General features: G+C 57.9%; 2 protein-coding genes across 5 annotated transcripts in view; one reads left to right on the top strand and one right to left on the bottom strand.

The window, feature by feature from the left end:
- MGAT3 (beta-1,4-mannosyl-glycoprotein 4-beta-N-acetylglucosaminyltransferase) overlaps positions 1–8,333 on the top strand; it is a 33,657-nt gene extending 25,324 nt beyond the window's left edge. For all 4 annotated transcript variants that reach the window (XM_059681485.1, XM_059681487.1, XM_059681488.1 and 1 more), the window contains exon 2: positions 3,885–8,333. In XM_059681485.1, the coding sequence (XP_059537468.1) occupies positions 3,886–5,487 (1,602 nt within the window). In that variant the 5' untranslated portion in view covers position 3,885 and the 3' untranslated portion in view covers positions 5,488–8,333. The remainder of the gene's footprint in view (positions 1–3,884) is intronic.
- A 7,573-nt stretch (positions 8,334–15,906) lies between these two features.
- On the bottom strand, positions 15,907–16,781 carry LOC132226937 (ferritin light chain-like). Its single transcript, XM_059681484.1, has one exon. It carries the CDS (start codon positions 16,582–16,584, stop codon positions 16,057–16,059), a length of 528 nt encoding a protein of 175 aa, XP_059537467.1. The 5' UTR covers positions 16,585–16,781; the 3' UTR covers positions 15,907–16,056.
- Between the last annotated feature and the right edge of the window lie 1,164 nt (positions 16,782–17,945).

Here is a 17,945-nt window from a genome sequence, read left to right as displayed (position 1 = left end):
GGCTCGGTTGGTTGAGCATCGTCCTGTGCACCACAAGGTTCTGGTTCGATCCCTGGTCAGGGCACATGCCCAGGCTGCGGGCTCAGTCCCTGGTTGGGGCATGTACAGGAGGCAACCAACAGAGGTTTCTCTCTCACATTGATGCTCCTCTCTCTCCCACTCCCTCTCCCTTCCTCTCTCAAATCAATAAAAACATATTTTTAAAAAGTACAGGCAGCCGTGAGTGAAGGTGTCCCAGAAAATGCAGCTCATGAGGCACTGACTTCCTCTGAGCCGACCACTGGGCACGTCTGAGCTTCTGGCAGCCCAAGTGGCCTCCCTCCGAAGGCCCCAGGGAGCCAGCGGGGGGAGACCCCAGGCATTGGCGTCTGTCCTCGAAGGCACCGCTGGCCAGGGGTCACCAGGTCCTAAAGGCCAGCCTGGCCGGGGGAGTCGGGTCACTGTGACCTCTGGTCCAAGTGCCCCCTTTGGGAAAAGCAGGGTGGTCATTTGCCTCCCCGAGTGTCTTCCCTGCCAAGGCCTTTGTTCGCTGTTGCCAGGGGATTTAGTCCTGGCCCCGCCCTGCGCTGCCCTCCACAGCTCCAGCCCAGTTCACTGCAGCCAGGGCAGGGGTTGGGGTGTGCCCTACAGAGGCAGGTCCCACGTCGGGGGCCAGTCCGTCCGAGCCATCGGGGCTCCCTTGCCGGGTCCTGAGCCCCTGAGGTGGGCCACTCTGGAGGCTTCTGCTGTGCTGACCTCAGTTTGCAGTTGCCTCTGACCCGGGCCCTGCCATGGCAACAGCCCCCGCCTGCCTTTATTGGGCCTCGCCCCTGCCTCCGCACTCATTCTGCTGGCTGGCCTGCCTGCTTGCACTCCCCCGAGCAGGGCTGGAACCCATTGTGGAGCCCGGAGACCCACTTCAAAATGCTGCCGAGGAGCGGCCCCTCCGGCTTCCTGAAGGCCAGGGGCGACCAGCCTCCTCTGCCCCGGGACAGCTGACGCTCAGCGGTGGCGCCTCACCGCCCCCAGGGGTCCTGCTGCCTGCAGTCCGCGGTGCTGGCCGCTGTGGACAGGCTCCGGGAAGGGCGGCCTTTAAACGGAACACGATGGGGCCTCCGGGAGCTGACGGCACAGGTACTGCTCGCCCGGGGTTGGCGACTCGACTGTTCCTGACGGCCTGCTAGGAGCCGCCGGGGGCAGCACAGGACTCGGGGCCGCCCAGGCTCACGCCCAGCTTTGTAGCTTTGAGCAGGTCCCCGAAGCCCCTCGCTTCCCTCCTTTATAAAATGAAAGGATTGGAGGAGATGGTCCTTAAAATTTGTTCGAGATCAAACATTCATGACCCTGTGCCTTGTGACCATGTAGCTCAGAGCCTTGGAGCCTTCCAGCCTGAAAGGACGAACGTTTGCCTGGCTGGTGTGGCTCAGTGGGTTGAGCGTTGCCCCGTGCACGGAAAGGTCACCGGTCCCATTCCCGGTCGGGACACATGCCCGGGTTTCGGGTTCGATCCCCGGTCGTGATGCGTACACAAGGCAACTGATGTTTCTCTCTCACATCACTGTTTCTCTTTCCCTCTCCCTTCCTCTCTCTCTAAAATCAAAAAAAAAAATTTGAAAACGGAAGGAACGGAAGTTTGGTGCACTCTTCCTCTCGGGAGCTCACGTGCCCTGTCCGTCCCCCTCTCCTTCCCCCAGAGTTGCCTCTGCCTTTCCCTCTCCCAAGCTCCCAGGGCCCGTCCCTTGCTTCTGTCACTTGTTTCCTGAGCCCACACAGCCCAGCTGGCTCCCTTCTGTTACCCCTTGAACTTGCTAAATACACTTGCTCTTATCAGTCGGGGGGAGGGGAACGAACGTTTCCTGAGCACCCAAGCATACCCAGAGCTCTATCCATTTCACAGATGTAGAAACTGAGGCTCAGAATGCTAAGAGCCTTGCATGAGATCACAGTAGTCTAAAGCTAAGTGCATATTTTTCCACTGTTCCCTGCTGTCCTCCGAGCTAGGAAGTGAAAGGGAGGGTATGACAGGAGGACACTGAAATGACTCAGAACCAGAGAAGAAGTAGCCACAGGAAGGAACTTTAAAAAAAAAATGTTTATCCTCACCCAAGGACATGTCCATTGATTCTAGAGAGAGAGGGAGAGAGAGAGAGGGAGGAACATCTATGTGAGGTAGAAACATGGATTGGTTGCCTCCTGCACGTGCCCCTACCTGGGATCAAACCGGCAACCTAGACATGTGCCCCGACTGAGAACCGAACCTGCAGCCTTCCAGTGTATGAGGCGACACGCCAACCAACCGCGTCACGGCAGAAAGAACGTTCTAGGTGTAAGGACTGTGCCTATCACCGGGATCTATGGAAGGAGAAACGAAGACACCGGATGCCAAAGGCCAGGTTTCTTTCCCAGCCCCTCCTGTGACTTGGTGGGTCACCCCAAGCAGGTCGCTGGTCCCACTCAGTGAAATGGGTATAACCTACCGCCCTGGGCTCAAGGACAGAAGGAGCCAGACTGGCCCAGCCGGTGTGCAGGAGGCAGCCAATCACTGAGGTCTCTCTCATCGATGTTTCTCTCTATCCCTCACCCTTCCTCTTTCTCTAAAAATCAAATGTTTTCTTTAAAAACATTTTAAAAAGAAATGAGCCGGATTGTTTCGTCAGTGCTCGCTGCTGCACAGGCTCATTCAGGAGATGTACCGCAAATCGAGTGTGGAGTTTCGTTCACAGCAACGTGCCGTTTCCGTCTCCGCGTTGTGACAAGTGTGTGTGGTGATGTAAGATGCCAGCCCTGGGGAGACAGAAGGAATGTAAGGGGACTCTCTGTACTATCTTCGCAACTTTTCTGATAAACTACAAATAATCTAAAATAGAAAGGCTACTTACATTGTAAAAAATATTTTTTCTGAGGCCCTCCACAGCCATAACGAATTGATAAATTAGACTGTGTGAATAGAGAATGGTTATATTCATGAATCACTCATGAATAGAGTGATTCATTCAAAAGAACCATGGAATATTATGTAGGATTTAAAAGGAAATGGTCACTTTATTTCTACTGATCTGAAAATCTCTTTATTATTGATTGAGGGGAAAAAATTTGATTAGACTTAGTGTCCAATATTTAAGAAAACTATTAAACCAAGAACAGAAAAATTGCATCTTAAAGCCAGCGATACACCTCTAATAGCTGAGATGATTTATGCCTGGAGATCAGTCTGGTGGGAGGCACGGGGTAATGAGGGGAACTTTTACTTGATTTTATTCTTTAAATATGTTAGAACTAAATGTCATCCCTTGAGACCTGTGAATTCTTTCAGTGAAAAGGCATTCAAAAGACTTGTCACTATTCCACAAGAAAAGGTAGGACAGGTAGAAAGAACGAACGAACGAACAAACAAGAACATGGCCCTGGGCGGCGCAAAGCAGGGCCCCCAAGTCTGCAGCCTGCTCCCCTCTCCTTTGGGGCTCGTAAGCCCCCTGGGGAGACTGCACTGCAGGGTTGAGCTTTTCCCAGGATGCATTTTGTTCCTGGAGCAATGCAGCTAGTGCAGTTGGGGTGGGGTGGGGTGGGCCGGGTGGCAGGTGCGGCTGCAGAGGCAGGATGTGGGTGACCTGGTGGTCTCTGGGGGGAGCACTGTGGGAGCAGAGGGAGGTCCTGAACCAGGAGGGCAGTTTCTGGGGTACTGCGGACGCCAGGGGTACTGGGTACAGCAAGGTGGACCAGCAGGCTTGATGCCTGGGGGGTCAGGAGGTGATTGCATGTAGGGTCCCCAGCAACTGGCCAGGACACTCACAAACACGGTGGCAGCAAAGGCCTGGTCGTGTCCGGCTCCTAGAAGGGCCTCCGGTTCCCCTGCCCCAGGAATGAGTGCAGACCCCTGACCTGTCTGCTCTCCCTCTTCCCTGCAGGATGAAGATGAGACGCTACAAGCTCTTTCTCATGTTCTGTATGGCCGGCCTGTGCCTCATCTCCTTCCTGCACTTCTTTAAGACCCTGTCCTACGTCACCTTCCCCAGAGAACTGGCCTCCCTCAGCCCTAACCTCCTGTCCAGCTTCTTCTGGAACAATGCCCCCGTCACGCCCCAGGCCAGCCCGGAGCCGGGGAGCCCCGACCTGCTGCGTACCCCACTCTATTCCCACTCGCCCCTGCTCCAGCCGCTGCCCCCCAGCAAGGCCGCCGAGGAACTCCACCGCATGGACTTCGTGCTCCCCGAGGACACCACCGAGTATTTCGTCCGCACCAAAGCCGGGGGTGTCTGCTTCAAACCGGGCACCAAGGTGCTGGAGAAGCCCCCGTCGGGGCGGCCAGAGGAGAAGACGGAGGCGGGCGATGGCTCATCTGCCCGGGGCCCAGCCCGGCACCTGCTGAGCGCCCGGGAGCGCACGGGGGGCCGGGGCACGCGGCGCAAGTGGGTGGAGTGCGTGTGCCTGCCGGGCTGGCACGGGCCCAGCTGCGGGGTGCCCACCGTGGTGCAGTACTCCAACCTGCCCACCAAGGAGCGCCTGGTGCCCAGGGAGGTGCCGCGGCGCGTCATCAACGCCATCAACGTCAACCACGAGTTCGACCTGCTGGATGTGCGCTTCCACGAGCTGGGCGACGTGGTGGACGCCTTCGTGGTGTGCGAGTCCAACTTCACGGCCTACGGGGAGCCCCGGCCGCTCAAGTTCCGGGAGATGCTGACCAACGGCACGTTCGAGTACATCCGGCACAAGGTGCTCTACGTCTTCCTGGACCACTTCCCGCCGGGCGGGCGGCAGGACGGCTGGATCGCCGACGACTACCTGCGCACCTTCCTCACGCAGGACGGCCTGGCGCGGCTGCGCAACCTGCGGCCCGACGACGTGTTCATCATCGACGACGCGGACGAGATCCCCGCGCGCGACGGCGTGCTCTTCCTCAAGCTCTACGACGGCTGGACCGAGCCCTTCGCCTTCCACATGCGCAAGTCCCTCTACGGCTTCTTCTGGAAGCAGCCGGGCACCCTGGAGGTGGTGTCGGGCTGCACCGTGGACATGCTGCGCTCGGTGTACGGGCTGGACGGCATCCGCCTGCGCCGCCGCCAGTACTACACGATGCCCGCCTTCCGGCAGTACGAGAACCGCACGGGCCACATCCTGGTGCAGTGGTCGCTGGGCAGCCCCCTGCACTTCGCCGGCTGGCACTGCTCCTGGTGCTTCACCCCCGAGGGCATCTACTTCAAGCTCGTGTCTGCCCAGAACGGGGACTTCCCGCGCTGGGGCGACTACGAGGACAAGCGGGACCTCAATTACATCCGGAGCCTGATCCGCACGGGGGGCTGGTTCGACGGCACGCAGCAGGAGTACCCGCCGGCCGACCCCAGCGAGCACATGTACGCCCCCAAGTACCTGCTGCAGAACTACAACCAGTTCCGCTACCTGCTGGACAACCCCTACCAGGGGCCCAGGAGCACGGCCGCAGCGGGGCCGTGGAGCAGGGGCTCGGAGGGAAGGCCCCCCGCCAGGGCCAAGTCGGACGCGGTGGAAGGCTAAGGTGGCGCGGTGTTTAGGGCCAGTGGCAGGGCAGGGGTGCGACTGCCCTCCTGTCATCTTCCTGCCTCCTGACCTCGGGGGTCTTGAGAGAGGGGACCGGAAGTGGATGCTGGGAGACTCTTCCCTGTCCAAGTCCTGGTGGCTCAGGGGTCAGACCTGTGACCTCAAAAACCGTCACTCCTCACGGTGAGAGGGGACCCTGACCCTCCCGCCCTCCAAGCGAGCTGTGCCAGGAGGTGCCGCGGAGGGTGCAGGATGGTAACTGGGTGGCCGGGGAGGGTGGGAAGGAGCTGCAGGGGCTCCTGGTGGCCCGCGGGAGCTGCTGTGTGAAAGGCGTGCCGGGAGGTCCCCAGCTCTGTAAATAGTTGCATTTGGGCCCAGGCGGAAGCGGGGATGCCAGGGAAGGAGGGTGTGGAAAACAGCATCCAGCTGAGAGGTGGCCCAGAGTCCTCCGAAGTGCTGGGCCAGGACCCGGGGACCTCCAGCCGCCCCCTCAGGGCCCCAGAGGCTCCTGAGCTGACAGGCGGGGCCTGGCGAAGCCGGGGGAGGCCTTTCAGTTCTGAACCTGGCGTTGATGTCCCTTCTTACTTTTCATCTTTCCGTCTGATGGGCTCCCACTTGGTCCTCGCAAGGCCAGGAGTCCAGTACTCAGGGTGGGAGGGGACATCAGCCAGCCTAGTAGGTCAGACAGGGGTGCCCCACACCCCTTCCTGCCGGAATCCCCAGCCCCAGCTCTCCACTGTCTCAGGTGGAGTTACCCTGTACCCCTTCTTGGTGTTGGCTAGGGGCCAGAAAAGAGCCCCGAGGCTGCCCTGGGCCCCAGAGGGCCATTACGACCAGTTCTGTGCCGTCTCCTGCCCTTAGTGTGCCCCACGGGGGCAGGAGATGTATTCATTAAAGTAGCTTCTAAGCTGCTGTAATGGAAAGACCCCGAAATACAGTGGTTTAAGCAAGACAGAAGCTTGTGTCTAATGTCACTGTCTGGAGGGAGATGGTCTGGATCGAGTAGGGCAGCTCTGCCTCCTCAGACACACCGTCCAGCTCTGGACAGAGGTTGCCCCAGTTCCACCATCACGTGCATCCGAGCCCGGGGGGTGGGGGGGAGCAGAGGAAAGCACGGAAACACACACCCTTTCCTGTCAGCGGCGTGAGCCAGAGATGGCAAAGCTGCTGCTGACCGCAGCGTGCTGGTCAGGACTTAGTCACATGACCACAGTAGCTGCAAGGGAAGCTGGGCCTCCACGTGCCCAGCCTCAGCCTGGTTCTCTTCTTCCAGGAAGGTGGGGGCGGGGGGGTGGATACAGGGGACAGGGAGCACAGGGGGAGGGAAAGAGGGTAGAAATGACTGTCGGAGTCATAAGATCCTCCTCTCACCTTGGAGCTCCTGGAACAACCTGCTCCTGCCCCCCTCACTGCCAGCGCAGGGCTGGGGTGCAGTGGGAGTGCCGTCATGGGGCGGAGGGGAGGCCCCCTCTCCAAGGCCCCATTGGACGCTCCCCAGGGATGCCGGGAGGCAGAGGCTGCCTGTGGAACGTACATGTTGGCGTGCGTGTGTGTTTATGGGCATGGGTGCATGCTTGTGTGTACGTGTCTGTGTCTGTGTCGGTGTGTCCCTGTACATAGATGCTTGTGTGTGGATGTGGGAGCAGGGTCCAGGCGCTGCCCGGGATCTGGGGCCTGTGGCCATGCCTCCTGCAGCTCCCCAGAATGACTGAGGCAGAAAGCCCGTGGGGAGTCTGGAAACCAAGGCTGAAGGGGATGCAGGGTCCGTCTGTCCGTCTGTCTTTCAGTCCAAGAGATGAGAATCCTCCTGACCTGAGGGCTGTGCAGCTGAGCGCCCACTACCTCCAGCTGCTCTTGGCCCCAACCACATCTTTCCCCTCAGTGCCCTCTGGCCTCCAGCAGGGACTTTGGGCGTCTCCTGATGGGCCAGGGAGGAGGGTGCGCCCTTTGCCACAGCTCTGTCTGGGGAAGTGCCCGGTGTGGGTGTGGTCTGGGGGCAGCCTCTGGTGGGCAGGAATGAAGAAGGCTGAGGGGGCTCTATTTCCTCCCCCCTCCCTCGGAGTTACAGCAGCCCCCTCTCTGATCCCGAGTGGGGCTGAGAGGCGGCTCAGGAAGTCAGCAGCCGCGGCTCACCCCTGGACAGGCAGTCTCAGGGCTCCTGAGTCATGCCTGGGGGCCAGCCCAGAAACCTCCCTCACCAGCTTCCTCACCCCACGGCCCTGGCTCCCTCCTGCTCCTGCGGGTGCCCCTTCCCAGGCTGGCCTCTGCTCACCAGCTCAGGGGCAGGGGGAGAAGACATAGCTCAGACCAGCCAAGCCCTGCCTTTCCGTAGGCCCTGCCAAGTGGAGGCCTGGCCATTGGGTGGAGATGGCAGCTGTCAGAGGGGTGGGGCCGGAGCATGGGGTTGAAGAGTTTTGCATATAATCACATCATACACTGGGAATTTGGGGGGTCGGGAGCCCTGGGCCACTCCCCCAATGTGAAGGGAAACCGAACTGTGAATGGGATACTGGTGCAGCACTGGCCCTGTCCAGACAGCCTTCCCTGGAAACACCTGCCCTGTGACCCCAGGAGGCCCAGCCCACCGCAGGTCATGTCCGTTCCCAAGGACAGGTGTGGGGAGCTTTGGGGACACAGGTGACAATTGGCCTGGGGAGACGGGACTTGCCCAAGCAGGTAGCAGGGCCCTAGGAAAGGTATAATTTAAGGACACCATTATTTTTTTTGTAAGAGAAAATCAATATGTACATTCTGAAATCATTTTCTCTGTAAATGGTTGGATTTCATTTCACCCTTAAAGGGATGTTGAAGATAATATTAATAATAAAAACACCGACAAAGCCTGCGGAGTGTGCACTTGTGGCTGGTTCGGGGGGTGCGCTGGGGCAGGGAGGGCGGCATCTGGGGTGAGGGCCTCCCCAGGACCGGGTGCAGTTACCTCCACCAGCACCAGGGGGCAGCCTTCCCTCCCACTGGCGGAGATAAACTGACAAAGGGGAGGCTCTGGACGGAAGGACGGAGAAGGGGGCCTGGGACTTCTGGGGGGTCGGGATGAAGACTGGGGTGCCTCTACCGAGAGGGCAGCAGTTCTCCCACAGCTGTGCTTGGGGCATCGAGACCAATGCGTCCACCTCCAGAGTTTCCTCCCTGTGCCTGTCGTCCTAAGGATGTTGTGGCCTCTTCCCACTAGACACAGCCCCTTGATGGCCGGACAGGGCTGGACCTGTCAGCCACCCGCAGGCAGAAGACGGCAGCCTCCAGGACCTGTCCTCTCTCTCCTGTGGAGCTGACGGGGGACCGGAGCGTGGGGGCGCCCGGAGCCTGGGGTGGGGGCTTCCTCTGGGGCCTGTGGGTACGGGCACTGTCCTGGGGAGATGGCCCCTGGGTGTTGTCTAAGGAGAGTCTCAAATGGTGGGAATGGGCACTGGGAACTCTGCCTTCGTCCCCTGTGGGCTGGCTGTGCAGCCTCCGCGTTAGGTGGTGAGACCGAGGCCGGAGACGGGAAGGAGTGACCACAGTGTTGGTGGCCAGAGCGGGGGCTGGTGCCTCCTGAGCCCTCACAAGGTGCCAAGCCCTTGGCATGGGGTTGGTGATGGGAGGGACATCCTTGAGATTTAGGAGACAGGGAATTGCCCAATTCAGGCCCAGTTCACCGTGACCACGTCCTGGGGCACAGGCTCCGGAGGGGGGTGCTCGATTTTACAAAGCGCTTAAAGGTCCCCTTGACGGCGAGCACTTAAAGCGATCCGGTTAGGATGCGTAGGAAGCAGTTTTGTTATTGCAAACCGAGTTCATCTCTCTGGAAGCCCCCGTGCCCATGCAGTTAGGCACGTGACCCCGCTCTGTGACAATCAGGCCTTTTGTCCAGCCACCCACTGGTCCCACCCACCGTATCTGTGCCACCCCTTTTGCCACTGTTTGTCTTTCAATTCAATCCTACACTCAATTACTGACTGTTGGTCAGCAGGCCCTGAGGAAGATGAAGAAATGGGCATGACATTTTCTGCCCTCCAGGAGCTCAAAGCCGACTGGGAGTAGCCGGGGTTTCCCGACCTCAGCGCTGCTGACATTGTGGCCGGGTCATTCTTCGTGTAGGGCTGTCCGTAACCACCCCGGGCCCCTGCCCACTGGACACCAGTAGCAGCCAATCCCCCAAGTGTGGCACCAACCATGTCTCCAGACATTACTAAATAATTGTTCCTTGGGGGGCAACGTCGCCCAGGCTGAGAGCCACAGGAGGATGAGTGCCCAGCTGTTGAGCATCTACTGTAGACATGCCAGGCACTTTGTACAAGGACCTCATCTAATCCTGCGGGAGAGACGATCGTGGTCATTGGAGGTCAGCTTTCCTCCTGTGGAATTTGGTGGTATTGGGGGCGTCCCCCTGCTCTCCAGCCTGGGCGATGGGAGGTGGGGAGGCTAGGATTTAGGGAGATGAAGGCAGAATTGCTCCAAGGCACACAGCTCCCAGGCAGGATTTAGGACCAGGGTCCCCACCGCCCTTCTGACGGCGCTGCACTGCCCCCTAGAGGGAGGGCGAGGCACGTCGCTGCAGCGGCCGCGCTTTCCTGTTTTCCTTCCTCTTCCCGTCTTCTCGCTGGAGGCCACCCTGGGTTCATGCTGCTGCAACAGGCAAATGTGTAAAAGCTAGAATCATGGGAAAGTATAATTACAAAAACTCCAGCCTAGGAAGCAACAGAAAACGCAAAGGCAACGCCAGGGGCACGCCAAAGTGTTGAAGGTGCGGAGGAGAGGGGCACGTCCTCTTCTCGCTCTTAAGGTCGAGGGAGCGAAGGTTCCAGAACTTTCACAGGAAGTGGTGGCGCTTTGGGATGAACGCTGACAGCAGGCACCGCCGGGGCACCGGTCTTGTCTACGGCGTGTTCCCCACTTTTATGTCCCCAGCACTCTGCCTGGAGTGCTCCCCGGACCCTGCTGCACTGTGCTGACAGGATGTGCACACAGTTCACCGTCCCTGGGCGGCCCAGCCCCGGGCCTCTAACTTGTGTTGTTAGTGGTTTTAGTAGATGTTGACCCCAAAGACCCCGGCACCCTGGCCGACCAGGGCAGCTCCCCCCTCCGTCAGGTTCACTCACCCTCCACATCCCCGAGGACGGAGGCCTGCCCGCTGCGGAGCTGTGTGTGGAGAGGGCTCCTCCGGTTCCAGCCTGCGTGTGGCCCGTGGATCGCCAAGAGTCCCAGCGGAGGGAAGGCTGTTTGGCCAGCAGCCCAGCAGGAGGGCACCCGGGGGTCAAGTTCTAAGACTCCGAGGACGAAGAACAGGTACAGACATCAGAGCTCGTCATGTAAACCACACGTAGGGCCCTCCCAGCCCCGCGCGTCCTCTGGGAACACATCTCGTCTTACTTCCTGGGGTGGCCACGCAGTCCGGACGCCGACCTGGCAACGCAGAAGTCACCCCTTGCTCTTCCTTCTCCCTCCTCCAGGCCCTCCAACCACCTCCTCCACGCAGGCCTTTGTGCAAACTGGGCAGGCACCCTTCCTCCGACATTTCACTTCCACCTGTTGGAAGGCTGCCATATGTGCTGGTGCCCTTAGAACAAGACAGCTCACTGCCTTCCGCCGCCAAAGAAATGTCAGAGAATCAGGCGGCTGACTCCGCAAAGTCTATGACGTGACAGGTGCCCTTGGGGGGGGGGCAGCCCCGCCTCTGCCTCCCAGGTCTGCTCCATCGCTACCCTTCGACTTTAGGATAGTCACGGCTCCCCTTACCTGCAGAGCTGTCACCCCGCAGCCCTGTCGTGCTACCTGTGCCGTCTCCTTGGCACGGAGTAGACACCTGACTCGGAGGCAGCCAAGCCACCTGCAGGCCTGGTGTGAAGAGGGGCCTGGGCCATGGGAGGAGGCGGTTGGAAAGGGGGAAGGAGCAGGTGCAGAGGGGAGCCGCCGGGAGAGACCAGCCTCCCGTAACTGGCCCTGGTGCGTCCTCAGGACAAACCGGAGTGGAGCTCTGCCCTGGGGACTGGAAGTGGCCCCATCACCATCAGAGCTGTGACCCGGGGGAGGTCACGCGGACCAGGGGTCAGCCAGTTCCAAGGAGGCACCGTGAGCTGGAGGCCTGGAGATGGGTCCCCAGACGCACACTGTGTGATCCGAGCGGCCCTTCGTATAGGATAAACGTAGCTTTTCATGGCGAAAGGGTTAGTGCATAAATACCTGACAGCTATTTAGAAAAAGCCCAGTTACAATCCCTCCCTCACGCTTTATACCAAAAAAGTGAATCCCAGAGGAATATACCAAAGATATAAAAAGTTGAGAAAGTACAATCTGGCCAGTCTTTCCAGTCTTTTCTCTCTGGGCTGGAGCGTGTGTGTGTGTGCTGGGTCCGGCTGAGAGCGGTTGAACTGGATAAACTCTCAGGTCTCTAACTGTTATGACAGCTGCCATTCGTTACACCCTGACCCTAAGCCCAGTAACCCTAAGCCCACCTCCCCATCTTCCTCCTGTGACACTTCCGCCGTGACTGGGATACCCTTGGCTCTCAGCTCTTCACCCTGCACCCCCTTCTCCTGGAACGCCGAGCAGAGGGTAGGGGCCCTGCACATCCCCATCCCCCTCAGGAGTCCGGCTCCAGGCTGCACACAGGCTTCGGCTGAAGTTCCTTTCCTGGACTTTAGAGACGTTTACCTTGGACTTGAGTCCAAGCTCAGGACGAGCTGTGCCATTTCGGGTTTTTTTCTCTCTTTTAAAGGTCAGGGCCGTGTGATGGCAGCTGGGAAGGTATGTCAGACAGCACACTCATCATGGCTCGGGGGGCGGCGGGGGGGGGGGGTTGCGTGTGGGCTTTCTCTTTGACTCCTTTTCCTTCCCACGTAGAAGAGAAACGCCGGCTCAAAGACTACAGGAGCCCAACAGGCAATGGACAGGAGTGAGCACCCACGGGTGAGACAAGAGGGAGTGACGGGGGTGGGGCACGCTGGGGAGCTCAGACTCTGTCCAGGTGATGACTATGCCTCTTCGTAGGCGGGGAGCCTAGTGTTGCAAGATCTGAATATTTGAGCCAACCGGGAAAGCTGTCTTTTCTAGTTGTCTGGGGCTTACAAAGCTCTTGGCCCACTCCAGCATGTGGCCCTCCAGTTTGCTCCTTGAGGATGAGAAGGTGGGGGCTACAATCTGCCTGAACGGCGCTGCCTCCTCTGTAAAATGGGCACATTGATACTCAGCCCTCACGGACTGTAGTGGGGATCAACGGGGATAAGGATGTAAAAGGAAAACAAGTAACATTCACTGAGCAATGGCTCTGGGCTGGGCACCTGGGCCGGAAGCCGGTCCACCCTTGCTGCTTGACACAGTCGCTGCAGGGAAGAAACATCCGCACAGCATATGTTCCAAGGGACCTGGCGTATATGACATACTGTTCTTAATATGTTTGCTCCCCTTCTTAGCGCTATGTGTTCTAACCAGGGCCACCTTCCCGAGAAAGGTTGTTTCCCCAGGTGGGGATGTATTCTTGGAGTTAGGGATTAATGGGACTAAGGAAGGGAATAAATCAGTAAAACCCCCTAGTGTTACAGAAATACCATGTACTACTTATGAAGAACTTAGACTAAGACTGTTGGCAATAAATTTGGGACTTGCTAGGCCCACATCCCCAGGGGTCTGCCCATCAGGGAAAGTACCAAAGCCTATGAAAACCCACCGACGCAGGGCAGTCCCAAGGAAGACCACCAGCAAGGCTAAAAGGACATAACCTTTATTTGGGCACAGAATAGGATAATCTCCTGCAGTTTCTTCCTTGTAGCTTAACAGGAGGGCAGTAGAGTAGTGACCTTGGAATGGAGATAACAAACTAGCCCTAACCTTTGGACTAGAATGGATAGGGTTAAAATCAACAGAGTTTGCCCTAACCGGTTTGGCTCAGTGGATAGAGCGTCGGCCTGCGGACTAAAGGGTCCCAGGTTCGATTCTGGTCAAGGGCGTGTACCTTGGTTGCCGGCACATCCCCAGTGGGGGGTGTACAGGAGGCAGCTGGTTGATGTTTCTCTCTCATGGATGTTTCTAACTCTCTATTCCTCTCCCTTCCTCTCTGTAAAAAAAAAAAATCAATAAAATATATTTTTAAAAAAATCAACAGAGCTAGATAGAGATAAGATTTTTAGCAAAGGTTAGATAAGAGACTATAAACATAAAACAAAGAACTGTAGAAGGTCAAGGAAGGACCCAAAACATACCATGATATAGAGGCATGCTTATAGAATCCAGTAGTATAAAATACAGCTGTAACAGGACAATAAAGAGAACCTGGCTATGCTGATCAACTGAACTCTGTCTCCGTGTCCTTCATTCTTCGCCAACGCCGTCCACACCTTTGGGAACCCCTGGACCGCTGGGGCTGGACCCCGGCACCCACCTTTCTCCTGGCCTGAAACTCACAGAGGTTGCACGGGTGTGGGGTGGAGATGCTAGGATCTAGGCTCTGAGCCTGTGCCCTGCCAGGCCCCGCCCTCCACTCCTGCTGCCTGGCCAAGGGAGGGTATGCAGCAAACAAGCTTACATTTCCTCCACCCTTTGCAGCACCACCCGACACACCTGGGCAGCAAAGAGTTCACTCGCTTGCAACCTCCCTCCTGTCCAGGGGGATCGGGTTTTAGCCTGGCGAAGGCAGAATCGGTGACATCTGATTAGAGCAAACACCATCATGAGGGAGGCGGCGCTTTCTGAGAGTGATTTCCAGATCCCTGGCCGGCTCGCCAGCTCCTCCATCAGCCGGGTAATAACAGCGCCGGCCTTCGCTCTGTCTGGGTCCTCCCCTGGGAGGGCTGGGGAAATGGAGGTGGCTGGACTGAGCTTTCTGTCTTGCCATCCAGTAGCAATTTCCCTCCAGTTCAGGGCAACAAGCATTTGCAGGGCGTCTCCATCTCATAAGGGACCCCACTCAGCAAAGTGAAGGGAATGAAACTGGCGAGACGAAGGCCTCAGGGTACTCGCCCTCTCTGCCTTCTGGAGGGAAGCCTGGGGCGGCCTGCCCTGCTCCCCGACAGGGGAAGGGCCCCCTGGCCTGCTCTCTCACTCTCCCTCGGTCTCCTCTGCGCCATCACGGCCCCTCTCACAAGGCTCTCCGCCACCTGTCCTCTCATCTCGCCTTTTGCCTTCCCAGGAAAATGACTGTCTCCTTCCCACTCGCCGTCTCCTCTTCAGCCCTTGTCCTCGGGGCTGTGATGAGTTAGGGGATTGGGGCGGACCGGTGCCGGCACACAGGAAAAGCTCAGGAAGCACTAACTCTCGCTGTCCACTGGTGGCTCTCGCAAGGGATACCGCGGTGGCCTGAGGCTGACCTCCTGCAGGGCTCAGCCCGCCGGTCTAGCCCCCGAAAAGCGGCCAGGCTGCTCTTTCCAAGACGCAAGTCTATCCATGCCACAGACCTCCCACTGCAGCTGGGTCAGGGCCCAATTCCCCGCAGTGGGCTGCTGGGCCTGCCTTCCGCACAGCCTTATCTTGGACTCTCCCTGCCTTCTCTGGGCTCCAGTCCTTTGAGCTCTCCAATGGGCCAGGATCCCGTCCTCCGTCTACACTACTCCCTGTTCCCTCCTCCGGGCTCCCTAAAATCTCAGCCGTGATTACAATTCTCATTGCGCACGTCTCCTTGGCCTGCTTCTCTCTCCCTCCGTTTCAGTTAGCAGGAGTGCATGTTGAGGTCTGATTGCCAGGTACTGTATTAATCCCCTTTTATGCATGTAGGGACCAAGGCTCAGGGAGGTTGAGAACCTTGTTGAAGGTCACCCAGCCATCAGGAGGTGGAGCTGGGATCCAAACCATGACTAATGGTGCTGGTGCCACAGCCTGAAGCACACCTGCAGGCCAGCGCGTCCTCCCTGGCCACCTCAGGATGCTCACCTGGCCACCTCCGGATGCTCACCTGGCCAGCCGCAGCTCCCTGCCCTGGGCTCCAGCCAGGTGGCGCCCACCCCTGCTTCTGCACTGGGGCACAGGCTCTTCCGCTTCCCACGGCGAAGGCTTCTCTCCTAGAACCTGTGTCCTTGTCTGTCTCCTCCCTCCACGTGCACTCCCCGAGGACAGGAACTGCGTGTTTTATTTCTTTACTCCTGCTCCCGGTCCCAGTCCTGCTTCTGCTCCTGCTCCTGGCTCACACTGGATGCTCATGAAATGGTGAACGAGTGACTGCTTGGTCAGTACACTGGGAACAACAGTGTTGGTTCTCGTGGGTCATTCAGCAAAAATGCTTTGTCCATTTCCGTCCAGCGGGCCAGGTGAGGAAACCAAGGCAAGCACAGCTTAAGTCACGTGTCCCATGTTCATTACTACCCCATAGCCCCTTTCCAATTAGACTAGACTTGACCGGCCTGACTCCGGGGAAATGGCCCATCTCTCCCAAACCCTCTACCTTTCTGGAAAATGTTTGTTTGTTTTTTTTTTTTTTTTTGCTGCAAAAAGCTTTATTGTCTCATTTGGTCCAATGCATGGGAGAGGGCTCCGGGGTGGTTAAAGGAATGGCTAGGCGTTTCGGGAAGAGGCTCCGGTAAAAGCCAGAGACGCCAAGGGGGTGCAGGGGGGGGCCTCAGAAAGGCCTCTGGGCTCCAACGGCTCCTAGTCGTGCTTGAGGGTGAGCCTCTCGAAGAGATACTCGCCCAGCCCAGCCTGGGGGCCGGCCAGCCTGCGGATGTTAGTCAGGTGGTCGCCCATCTTCTTGATGAGTTTCACCTCCTCATCCAGGAAGTGGTTCTCCAGGAAGTCGCAGAGATGAGGGTCGACACGGGTCGAACCCAGGGCATGCAGATCCAAAAGGGCCTGGTTCAGGTTCTTCTCCAAGGCCAGGGCGGCTTCCATGGCGTCCTGAGTTTTGCCCCACTCATCCTGGGAAGGTTTCTGCACGTCCTGGAAGAGAATGCGGCCGCCGCGCTTGTTCTGCAGCTTCAGGAGATGCTCCGCGCCCTCGCGCTTCTTCTCCGCCAGCTTGCGGAAGAAGTGGCCCACGCCCTCCAGAGCCACATCGTCGCGGTCGAAATAGTAGCCCAGAGAGAGGTAGGTGTAGGAGGCCCGCAGATGCAGGTTGGCCAGGCGGTTGACCGCGGCCTCCACCTCGGTGGAATAATTCTGGCGAATTTGGGAGCTCATGGTTGTCCGGCAATAAGGAGTTTAAGGTAGAAAAAAAACAAACAAAACCGGTGTTGGCTGGTCCCGGGGGTGGTCCTGAAGGTGGTGAGTGGCTGAGACGCAGGAGAGTGGCCGGAGGCTGGAAGAAGGGGCGTCCCTGGGTCTGTTCTGTCCAAACACTGTTGAAGCAAGAGACAGATCCGGGAGCTCCGAGCGCGCTGGAAAATGTTAATTAATTTATTCCACGATTAAATGCCTACTTTGTGTGAATGACTGTTTGGTTGAATAAGTGCTTCCCTCTCACGCTCCAGCCATGATCCCGTAAGAAGCTGTCGTCATCATCCAGATGGGAGACCAGGGGTCATAGCAAAACTGCAAGACCACTCAGAGACATCCCAGAAGGCCCCTTGCCATGTGAAACCCAGCAGAGCCCTGGGATCTGGGTCATGCCCCTTGCTGGGGTCTCCGGTGTACAAAGTCACCACGGATCCACGCGGGTGCCAGCCGCCCGCCTCGCTGCCCTGGCTTCTCCCCCTCCACACATTGTCGTGGAGGCACTGGAAGCAGGAGGAGCCTTGTGAGTCTGGAAGTAAAGAGAAAACCCTGAAGAACAAGGAGAGTCTGGGGGAACTGATTGAAGGGCACCCCCCTCCCCCCCAAGAGACTGCTCTCCTTTCCTCCTAAAAATAATGTTCTGTAGAACAGCAGGGGCAGGAGGGACATGAAAGGTCACCTGGTCTTCCAGCTGGAAATGTCACCATTTAGATTTATCTGGGTCACAACATTATTTGTTTAAAGAGCAAAGTAGGGCAGCCTGGGGGAGTGGGAAGAACACGTTTCGGAGTCAGACAGACTTGGGTTCCACCGAGAGCTTCTGTGCTGCCCAGCTCGGTGTCCCTGAGGAAGTACCGAACCTTGCTGGGTCTTGGTTTTCTCGTCTATAAAATCAGATAGGGGCTCAGGCCAGGGCGGTGGCCGCGGTGAAGGCAGTGGTCAGATCCTGGAAGTATTTGGAGACTGAGCCACCAGTAGAGCAGGACTTGATCTCTCTGTTCTCTGCAACGTCTGTGACAGTGGCTGCACATTAGAGACCCTCAACAATGATTTCTTGCATCAGTGAATGGAGGAGCTACTACTCCTTAAGTGCTAGATATCTTTTTTGTTGTTGTTATTAATCCTCACCCAGGATATGTTTTCCATTGATTTTTAGAGGGAGTGGAAGGGAGGGAGGGGGAGAGAGAGAGAAATATTGATGGATTGGCTGCCTTCCGCATGCACCGCGACCGGGGCCAGGGGTCAACCTGCAACCCAGACACTCAAGGGAATCGAACCCACAACCCTTTGGTGCAAGGGCCGACGCTCTACCCACTGAGCCAAACTGG

Source organism: Myotis daubentonii, chromosome 2, assembly GCF_963259705.1.
Source record: "Myotis daubentonii chromosome 2, mMyoDau2.1, whole genome shotgun sequence".
NCBI classification, from domain to species: Eukaryota; Metazoa; Chordata; class Mammalia; order Chiroptera; family Vespertilionidae; genus Myotis; species Myotis daubentonii.
Note: the sequence above shows the minus strand (reverse complement) of the source record. Positions and strands in the feature narration are given on the sequence as shown.

What these genes read in the sequence shown, in the direction of transcription:
- LOC132226937 (XM_059681484.1), bottom strand. Translation starts at nt 16,584, where the DNA reads ATGAGCTCCCAAATTCGCCAGAATTATTCCACCGAGGTGGAGGCCGCG.